At 31.2% G+C, this 10,246-nt stretch overlaps 2 protein-coding genes across 2 annotated transcripts; one reads left to right on the forward strand and one right to left on the reverse strand.

Moving 5' to 3' along the window:
- Window positions 1–368: 368 nt before the first annotated feature.
- LOC120091459 (xylan glycosyltransferase MUCI21-like) lies at window positions 369–5,577 on the forward strand. Its single transcript, XM_039049492.2, has 3 exons — window positions 369–649; window positions 1,093–1,209; window positions 4,138–5,577. Exons 1-3 carry the CDS (start codon window positions 529–531, stop codon window positions 5,322–5,324), a joined length of 1,425 nt encoding a protein of 474 aa, XP_038905420.2. The 5' UTR covers window positions 369–528; the 3' UTR covers window positions 5,325–5,577.
- Window positions 5,578–7,106: 1,529 nt separating this feature from the next.
- RTL2 (RNAse THREE-like protein 2) lies at window positions 7,107–9,557 on the reverse strand. Its single transcript, XM_039047311.2, has 4 exons — window positions 8,923–9,557; window positions 8,681–8,833; window positions 8,202–8,578; window positions 7,107–7,526 (listed from the first exon to the last, which is right to left on the reverse strand). The coding sequence occupies exons 1-4, from the start codon at window positions 9,232–9,234 to the stop codon at window positions 7,352–7,354; spliced, it is 1,017 nt and encodes a 338-aa protein (XP_038903239.2). The 5' UTR covers window positions 9,235–9,557; the 3' UTR covers window positions 7,107–7,351.
- Window positions 9,558–10,246: the final 689 nt, after the last annotated feature.

The following is a 10,246-nucleotide window of genomic DNA, read 5'->3' on the forward strand; positions in this document are numbered from 1 at the left end:
TCTTTTTCAAAAAAGAAGCAAAAAGAGATTTGTCACAAATTAAACTTTAAGGGTGTGTTTGAGGAGCTGAGATGTAATAAGGATTATTAGGAATCAGAGGAATGTTGAAAAGTATGAATAACTCAAGACGAAACGAAAATGAGATCGTGAAGCATGAAAACGTTGAGAAAGATGGTTAGATTGAAAACTGTCGAAACGGAATGAGTTTTATTTTTCAAATCTGACTCAAAATGTTCAATCCAAACGTGAATTTTTTATTACATTACATTACAATCTCATCACATTACGGGCCACCAAACACACCCTAATTCTATAGTAACAACGAGACGGAATGCACAAATATAAATGTAGCTAATGCACGCCTAAGAGGACTAAGGTAGTTGAAAATGGGGAAAGCAATTAAATGGAAAGAGTCTCCCAAAGATTTGACAACAAACCAACTAATTGTTTTTGGAGTCTTTAAGCACACAAGTGCAAAACCAAGTTTCTCCTTTCATCATTATTGATTGGTAAATTAAGAAGAAGAATATGATGAGAGAAGCAGGAGGCAGCTTGGTGCTTGTTGCAGCATATTCAACTTGTTTGCTCCTCTTTGCTTTGCTTCTTTCTGCACTCTTTGCCCCATTCGATCTTCTACCATTTCATTCATGTACGTTTCTAAGTTCTTTTCCCTTTCTCTTGTCACCTATTTAGATTAATCATTCGTTTGTTAACCATTTAGCATAAGTACTTGAGTTAATTAGTGGTTTAGTACGATATAACAGTAATCGTATTACTGTGTAAATTTTCAAACCTTCGAATGAGTGAAATATCTTCAAGTACGAAGGTTTAAGGACAACGTACTTTGGTAGGGTTGAGGCAACGACCCGAAAACCTCAGTTGTATTCATATTTATGTTGTTTACGTTGTTTAGGATTTTGGTTATAGAGTTTCGAGGAATATACTATATAAACTTTTTAATCTTGCTAGCGCCTCTAAATTTATAATCTTATATTTTCTTTTTAATAATAAATTGTTTCTCTCTTCTTAGTTATGCAACTGTTAATGAATCACGTAAATATATGTATTAAAATTTTTGGATTGGTAATGCAGTGAGATGGGAGATGATGGGCAATTGGAGAGATGGTCTGAGCAGCAATAACACAAGAGTTGTTGAGAGCTTAGAAGAGATAGAGCCTCTTGAATTTCTAATGGGAAGACTAGTGAGAGGTATGGGACTTTTCTTTTCTTTTTTCTTTTTAATGGAAAATTATTTTAACTATTTTTATTAAAAATAATTATATATGAATTATTACTTTGATTGAAAATTTAATGTGGGTCATATGTGTTTTCTTTATTTACTTGATAAAAATCTATATGTTTATATGGACAAATATTATTCAAAATTAAATCACATGAAAAGTAAGTTAATTATGTGCTGAGTTAATCCTTGCAATTAATTTTTTTTAGTTACTTAGGTCTTTGGTTAATCATTTGAGCCTCAATTGATAACTATTTAAAAAAAAAAATTAATCTATAAACATTATTTTCACCTCCAAATTTCTTTCTTTGTTATTAATTTTAATTAATGGTTTAACATTATTTTCACCTCCAAATTTCTTTGTTTGTTATTACTTTTAGCTAATGGTTTAAAAACCTAAGCTAAAATTAAAAAAACAAAAATATCTTTTAAAAATTTGTTTTTATTTTTGAAACTTTGCTCAAAATTTCAACCATTGTAATTAACAAAGATGCAAACCATTTAAAAAAAAAAAGAAAAGAAAAGAAAAAAGAGAATAGACATAATTTTCAATAAACAAAGATAAAAAACGAAATTGTTACAAAACGAGACCTATAAAAATATAGCTTCAAAATTTTACTTTTAGAATTTGGCTATTAATTCAACTTTTTATTTAAGAAAAATGAAATAACTATTATAAGAAATGGAAAGAAAATAAGTTAAAAAGAAAAGAAAAACTAAATGGTTACTTTTTTTTTTGTCACAATAACCACCTGAAAATACATCATTATTATAGTTTAGCCATGTCAATTTAGAATAATTAAAAAATTGTCTAATCAACTTTATATATATATATATAAAAGTTAATTGAAAAACCAAAAGTGTTAACAGTTGGACCGACCAAAAATCAAGTTATCCCAAACTTTAGGAGCCAAAATATTGAGTTTGCCAATAATTTTAGGATTGAAATGAATAATGTTTATACAAATTAATCATACGTTTTCTTAATGTGAGTCCAATCAAATAAATTAATACAATTCTAGTTGACAAATAATTTAAACAATAATTTCAAGTAAATAAATTCAACTCAAAATAATCATGAAATTGAGATAATTAATTAAATTTGAATACCTAAATTGATTCTAATAACAAATTTGGTTGGGGATGTAGAAATTTAAAAATTACCAAACAAAAAATGCAAATATGAACGGTTGACTTCGAGAATAAATATTTAATGCAATAAAATATAATAAAATTAATTATAAAATTAAATAGGAGAGGGATATAGCAATTGACATTATAAAGTTATAGCGGTACGACACAACCGACCTACTCCACTCTCCAACCTCCTCTTGATATAGAGATAAAAATTTCGCCGACTCTTTCCATTGATTAGAGCTCAACCAATACACTGTTCTCTTTTTAAGTTGAAAAGCAAACTCAATCTTTTCCACAGAATAAATTCAAACCATTACGATTGCTATTTTTCGGGATCAAGAACAACCATATTTTTTATGATTCACCGGCCACTAGATCCAGGGATCCCACCTTATTCTCAAACCTGGCTCTCGTTCTTCTATTTTGAGATCTTTAGATTCGTAAGATCATGATGGAGTCCCCTTTACTTGATATTTCATTATTAACAAAAGTTTGAAAAAATTAAAGAACACACTTAATAAATTCTCTAAAAAAATGGATTTACAAAATTTCATCACTCAATAAATCAATTCTCACCGTAGAATAAACCTTTAAAAAATTAGATGAAAATAAGAAAACTAAAGTTTAAAGGGATCAACCACGAAAGTTTTGTGTTTTATAGATGATTGGTACATAATGAAAATTATTGTGAAAATTTAAAGAAAAAGATTGTGTTTAAATAAAGAGAGAAGTAGGAAAAAACTAAATCGGATATATTGGTAACAATCAAATCAAATGTGGAGATCGAAAGAAATAATAAAAATAATAATAATAATAATACCAACGGTCACCTGCTGCAGACATATATTTTTCTTAGACACATTTATATAATTACTTATTTTTCAATTTTATTTTCCTTCTAAATTGAAATCAAACAAAAATAAAAAAATCTACCATATGACACTCTTTCATTACTTCATATATCATTTTTCCATTTTGATTAAAAAAAAAAATTATCACGTCATTTTTTCGGATTTTTTTTTTTTTTTTGTTAAACTATAAATTTTTCATTTGAGTTCCAATTAAATGATTCAAAATTTTATCTCTTTAAATTTTTTTATGTTTCTCTGCATAATATACTCATCTCTGTAAGATAATAATAAAAAATTATCTTTATTTATAAATTGAGCTTTTATTGACACATGAAGAAAGGGACTAGGGAGGAGAGAAAAAAAGAATCATAAAAGTCAAATTCACTCATTTTTTTAGGAAAAAATAGAGTTGTTTGAATTTTCCAATATTTATGACAGATTTTTTTTTTTTGTCACGAATTTATGACTATAAATAATAGTCATTGAATATGAGGGGAGAAATACGACTTTCGCTGAAAAAATGAAAAGTTTTGAATTTTTTTGCTATTATGACAATTTCTTTGTGCTATAAATTTCTGATTAGAACTAATAATTATTAAAGGATGATAGTTCTTTAGAGTCATTAAACCAAATAGATACAAGTTCCAAGGTCTCAAGGTTTGAAAATAAACATAATTTGAGAAACGACAAGCATTATTTTTATTAAAAGCAAACTCTTGTTTTTAAAATGGCTATCTTTGTGCTTAATTTAGTTAAGACTTCAAACATTATATCATTTTGTAAAAAAGGCGAGCATAATTTTCAAACAAAAAACTAAAAATCAAATCGTTATTGTTATTTCTCTACCTAAAATCAGAACATTTTTTAGAATCTAGTGAAGCTGAACATTATGGTTGGTTTTACATACAGGTGAGGATCGTAGCCAACTACAAAAAACAGGATTTTCTTGTCATACTGATTTACATTCCAAAGTGTGTTTGACAAAAAACCCAACAAGAATCAATAACAACAACCTTAAATTTTACATCTCAACCAACAATGATTCTGAACAAACTAATTTTTCTCCGATCTTAATTCATCCATATGCAAGACAAGAGGACAAAATTACCTTAAGAGATGTTACTCCACTCCAAATAGTATTCCAACCAAACAAAACCCTTTTACCCCTTTGTCAATTCATCCATAATGTTCCTGTTCTCATCTTCTCCACCGGCGGCTTCACCGGCAACCTTTTCCACGAGTTCGACGAGACCATCATCCCTTTGTTCATCACTTCCTACCACTTTCGAACTGGGGTTCAGTTTCTCATCACCGACCACAAACCTTGGTGGGTCCGAAAATACAACCGAATTCTCTCCGGTTTATCCCGTTTCAATGTCATCAATCCAGATGAAGATGGAGGTGTTCATTGCTTCAATGGAGGTATCATAGGGCTTAAATTCCACAACATTTTATCGTTGAACAACACCGATATTCCGGGAGGTTATTCGATGGCGGACTTTCGGAGTTTCCTAAGACAAACGTATAATTTAAAAGTGAAACATGTGAAGGACTTGAGTGAGGAAAAGCCAATGGTAATGTTGATATCTCGTCAAAATTCAAGAAGGTTTATGAATGAAGGGGAAATGGTTGAGATGATGAAGGAAGTCGGGTTCAAAGTGATGACGACAACGCCGCAAAGAATGTCGAATTTGGATAAGTTTTCGTCGGTTGTTAACTTGTGTAGTGTGATCGTTGGGGCGCATGGAGCCGGGTTGACGAACGAGCTGTTTTTGGCGGACGGCGCGGTGGTCGTGCAGGTGGTGCCGTTCGGGCTTGATTGGCCTTCTACGTTTTTCTTTGGGAAGCCAGCGGCTGAGATGGAGCTTGAGTATTTGGAGTATAAGATTGAGGCAAAGGAGAGTTCTTTATGGGAAAAATATGGGGAAAATCATACGGTTATTAGAGACCCTCAGTCAATATTTGCCAAGGGTTACTTTGCTAGTCGAGCTATTTATATAGATGGCCAGAATTTGAACATAAATTTGACTAGGTTTCGAGATACTATGATTCAAGTAAAGAAATTGATTGAAGAAAAGAAGAAGTTGGTGAATTGAAACAAGAAATTCTTTTGTCATACTTGTTCACGTATAGAGAATAAGCAAAGTTACTTTTTGTGTCTAATATAAACAACTTTTTTTTTTTTTATTTCTTGTTACTGCCAACTCGATAAATAAAACGATGTGACATAGAATGGCTGTGTAAATATAATACATCTCAAACTTTACGAGGGAAATACTTGCTTATTCAATAATTGATATGTACAACTTGTTTCCATGAAATCGAAGGTTCAATTTTTTGTACCTTTAATATGTACAAGTTTTGCTTCATGAAACTATGGGCAAAAGGGCAAACCAACATCATAAATACTCGCGGCACATTTTTTTTTGCTAGAAATATGAAAGGGCTTTTTTTTTTTTTGAAAATTTATAATGTTTTACAATGTCCTAAAGTTATGCCTTTTGATGATTGTCATTGATTAAATATATTTTATTTTTATTTGTAAGTTTATTGAAGCAATATTGCTTATTGTCGGTGTACATGTCAAATTTTAATATAGTGTAATGAGTTACGTAGATGCTATCTTTCAATTAAGTATCACAAATATTTTTTGTTTAATTAAATATAGATCACAGGCAATTATTAAAAGAAAAAATCAAGGGGAAATAAGCTTAGGAAATTGAGTCACCTAATTAGATTCATGCTTTAATAAAATTGAAAAGAGAAGAGATAACATTTCTTCTTCATCTTTTACGAAACCTTCTGTCATTTCTCCTTTCGTCCAAAAATTTCTTACATATCATTTATGAGGATCATTATCCTTCTAAAACCTAAGTTATAATTGATTGATTTCACTTACTATTGGATCTAATGATTAGTAAATTTTACTTAAAGTTTGAAGAAAAATCATTTGAGATGTTAGAACACGCTTAATTATTGAAGACTAAATTATTGAAAAAAAAAATGTCAATTTTGTACTTTGTGTTAAATATACCCAAAATTTCAAAAAAAAAAATTAAAATACTCTTAAAACTTAAATAAATAAAAAATAACCTTACCATTAATTTTAGTCGAAAACCATTAGCATGATTAGAAACTAAAGGTTCCTTTCAAAAAAGAAAAAAGAAAATAAATAATACGTTGGCATAATTAAAATAGACACTATTTTCATAAAAGTTTTCACAAAAATGATAAAATTGCTAACCAATTCAAAGTTTAAATCTAAATTATTATTATAAAAGATGGCTCAATTAATATCAAATATGTATTATCAACCTCAAGATCAAATGTTTAATCTTATCCATCCCTTACCCCGACAAGAAAAATAAAAGAAATAAAAGTCTATTGTTACCAATTTTGAAGTATACATAGAATAAAAACATCACATATATGATCAGATTAAAAAAATATCAAGAGTTGTTAAAAATCAATGAGTTCAAACTGTTAACACCTACAGTTACAGCTAGGTTAAATTCAACAAATGAGCCTACATATACAACATTCTATTTGGTAATTATTTCATTTTTTATCTTTAATTTTTAAAAATTAAATTTATTATCTCTTAATTTCTTATAATGATTTGCATATTTTTTTTAATATAAAAGAGTTGAACTCTTAACCAAATTCTAAAAACAAAATGACGTTTTTAAAGACAGTTTTTTTTTTTAGATTTCAAAACTTGACTTGATTTTAAAAACACTTCTAAAATATAGCCAACAAAAACTTGAAAACTAATGAATGGAAGTAGGATTTGTAGGCAATAAAAAAACGCCCAAGTAATTTCTTAAACTACAACGCTTCACACACTAATTTCCCCACTCTAAAATTGCTCCCAAACATGCACCAGGTAGAGACCAGATGGGTAGATTACACATCCAGACAGCCTAAACTGGTTGGCTTGAATTTTACATCGCAATAAATACTGATTTTAATACAATAACTTGTACTCAGATAGGCAAGTAGAATAATGATTTACAACATACCTACCTCCAAGAATACATATAGATAAGAAAAGTGAAGGCATCAGAAAGCATAAACCCACTATACAATGTGTTAGATTATGCCCAATTGAATAATATATGTATTAGAGATAGTTTCTTTCCTGTAAAGCACGAATCATTAAAGAGGCTGCAGAGTTCTCTGCATCCTTTACTCTTGACTTCTCATCTCCCAACATATAGAGTGTATCAGAAGGAGTGGAGATTATAACAGAACAAACAAATCTCTTCTCATGTGAAGGCCCTAAATCTTTCTCAGTACTGCAAGTAAGAATTCCACAAAGTATTTAGTGCTAGAACACATTCGAAAAATAAGGATAAGGAGAAGGTAAATGATCTACGTGTGTTCAACTTTTGTTTATGATCCACAAAACGACTTGAGATAATCCAAACAGCTATCCAAGACTTTCATTCGCATCAAAAATCAATATCTAAGATGGAAAGTAAGGGAAACAGGTCTTTAGTTTTACTCATACAAGGTAAAACTATATTGCACAATGGGTGGAGAGATTCAAAAGAACACAAGTTTTGAACAAATCGGTGTACAGATATAATAACACTAAAATTAGCTGGTAAGGGCTGAAACTAATGTTTCTAAGACATGTCAAAAGTAACCCCATCTTATCTTTTAAAAACAGAAGCGAGTGCAGGTGAGCATCAACCATTAAAAAGAATCATAAAAATTTTTCCATGAAGCGAAGAGAGAATTAGTTTGGTGAAGATATGAGATTGGAAGATTACAATTGAAGCAGGCAAGCTTAGAAAGGTGCATTTCATTATAAATTATTGTAAAATTCACCACTTGGTTAGAATGCAAATATTTAAGTTAGAGTGCACGCTTGTAAAATGAAAAATCTACAACTACAACGGATAAAAACTACGTCCTAATTCAGAGTCCAAGCGATACAAGTATGCAACATCTTAAATATCATATACCTGTAAGTTGGTTTTGGCCACTTTTTCTTGCAACAAAAATCATGTAGCTTATGCTTTGCCCCTTCAATCTCAAACGATTCATCGATACCATCAATAGTTACAACTGTTTTAGTATTGGTATCCATATGATTCGACAATTCGACGAGAGCTTCTCTAGCAGCACTAAGCTTTGCAATTTCTTTTTGCATTGAAGAGCTGGAAGCAACAAAACTACCGTCAACATAGACACTCACGACGTTGTTGGGACCATTTTTCCAATTCTTAATATCAACCTGCTTCCCATTTTTTTGGCAAACTTCAAAGAGCAAAGTTACAGGTTGGGGTTCTACCTGTAAGCTTTCAAGAGTATAGATAGGCTCTAGCAAACCCCTAATAATCTACAAAAGAGTGAACACACACACAAAAAAAAAAAAAAGACTAATTGGTGACTGGCTAGTAAAGTAATAATGATCATACTTCAAATATAACTAAGAACTCACCACCCATAGTCTTTGAAGATCAAAATTAAGATCTATATAAACAGCACCAGCTACAGATTCCACAATGTCAGCAAGAACTTTCGGAGCCTTCACCAACCCACCATACGCAACTGAGTTGTTTTCTAAGGCGACAGAATCAACAAACTCTCTAACCTAGACAATCAAAAAACGCAAATAAAGTTAAAATCAGGGCAAAATCAAAGCTGTTGGAACAAACGAGAAGTGAAGGTTGATTTGAAAACCTTATCATCAAGAGCGGCGGCATTGCGCCTAACATAGTTATACAATCCAAGGCGGACTGCAACACGAGCAAGCTTCTCGGTGCTAATATTAGCAGCCCTAAGTAGAGATAGCTGGCCCTGATGGAGGTCCGGAAAAGCAAGAAAGAAATAATTGGAAATAGCGAGGCCAATAGCTGAATCGCCGATAAACTCGAGGCGTTCATAGGAGGCAGAGTCGGGGTAGGAGGAGTGAGTGAGGGCTTCTTCTAAGAGCTTCTTGTTCTTGAAATTATAGGAAAGAATTCGCTCAGCTGCTCTCACGGAGGATTCCATCTTCCTCTAGGACAGACTTAAGACTCCGACGGCAGGGGCGGAAACGCCACAAAAAAAAAATAAAAAATAAAAACTCTTACCCACTAAGAGAAGAAGCAACAGCGGCGATCGGCGACGGTGATCAGCTAGAAGACGGCGGCAACGACACCGGGAGGTGGCGGCGGCAGATTGAGAGTGAAAACAAAAAAAGAGTGAGTCAGAGAGAGAGAAATTACGAAGGAAGGGACCAGGTGGTGCCCTAATTTCTCTTACTTTAAAACAAAACCTGATTTCCTTTCTTCGGTTGCTTTTGTTTTGACCAAGTCAAGGTCAAATCTCAACTCAAATTCAAACCCAACAATTCGTTTTTTATCCCTTCAATCCAATAAGGTCATGTTTACGTTAGGGAGAAGGTAATAAATGAATGATAACGTAGATTGTGAGCGTTATTTAATTATCTTTTGTATTGTTTATTTGTATTCTACATTCGATATATAGGATTCACTTCTAAATCTATAATAAGAATATACAGATTGATTGACGAGCGGAACATGCTCAATCTAATTTCATCTAGAATTTACGTCGTATAATTACCGTTACTAACACGGTTAAGATTATCATTATTGTTAATGCTACAGAGAAAAAATTATGAATTCTGACACTTTTACCATTATCATTATTGTTTGACCCTCAAAGGTAATGGTAATGTAACGGGAACGATAACGGTAAATGTGACAAAACTCATCATTTTAAGTAAATGTGATCAAAAGCAATCTAATTACATTTTATGATTCATGCTCATTACAATTAATTCATCGATAAAATTTCATCACGATTACACCAATTTTCATTACGGTTTGGTAAACATGGCGTAAGTTCAATAACTCCAATCAAATGAAATTATTACTCAATCCCAATCGACTTTGGCTCCTAAATTTAAAATTTGAGGGCTTGCAAATATAGCAATACGACTTAAAATATTTACAGATGTAGTACAATATAATGCAAAAGATTTATAGATATATCAAGATTT

Source organism: Benincasa hispida, chromosome 11 (assembly GCF_027475165.1).
Source record: "Benincasa hispida cultivar pf3 chromosome 11, pf3_genome.v1.1, whole genome shotgun sequence".
NCBI classification, from domain to species: domain Eukaryota; kingdom Viridiplantae; phylum Streptophyta; class Magnoliopsida; order Cucurbitales; family Cucurbitaceae; genus Benincasa; species Benincasa hispida.

Excerpts from the sequence above, each read along its gene's own strand:
- LOC120091459 (XM_039049492.2), top strand. The coding sequence starts at position 529 with ATGATGAGAGAAGCAGGAGGCAGCTTGGTGCTTGTTGCAGCATATTCA. Across the intron at positions 650-1,092 it reads TCTTCTACCATTTCATTCAT|TGAGATGGGAGATGATGGGC; the intron begins GTACGTTTCTAA and ends TTGGTAATGCAG. Across the intron at positions 1,210-4,137 it reads AATGGGAAGACTAGTGAGAG|GTGAGGATCGTAGCCAACTA; the intron begins GTATGGGACTTT and ends TTTTACATACAG.
- RTL2 (XM_039047311.2), bottom strand. The coding sequence starts at position 9,234 with ATGGAATCCTCCGTGAGAGCAGCTGAGCGAATTCTTTCCTATAATTTC. Across the intron at positions 8,579-8,680 it reads ATCTTCAAAGACTATGGGTG|ATTATTAGGGGTTTGCTAGA; the intron begins GTGAGTTCTTAG and ends ACTCTTTTGTAG. Across the intron at positions 7,527-8,201 it reads TGGCCAAAACCAACTTACAG|TACTGAGAAAGATTTAGGGC; the intron begins GTATATGATATT and ends TCTTACTTGCAG.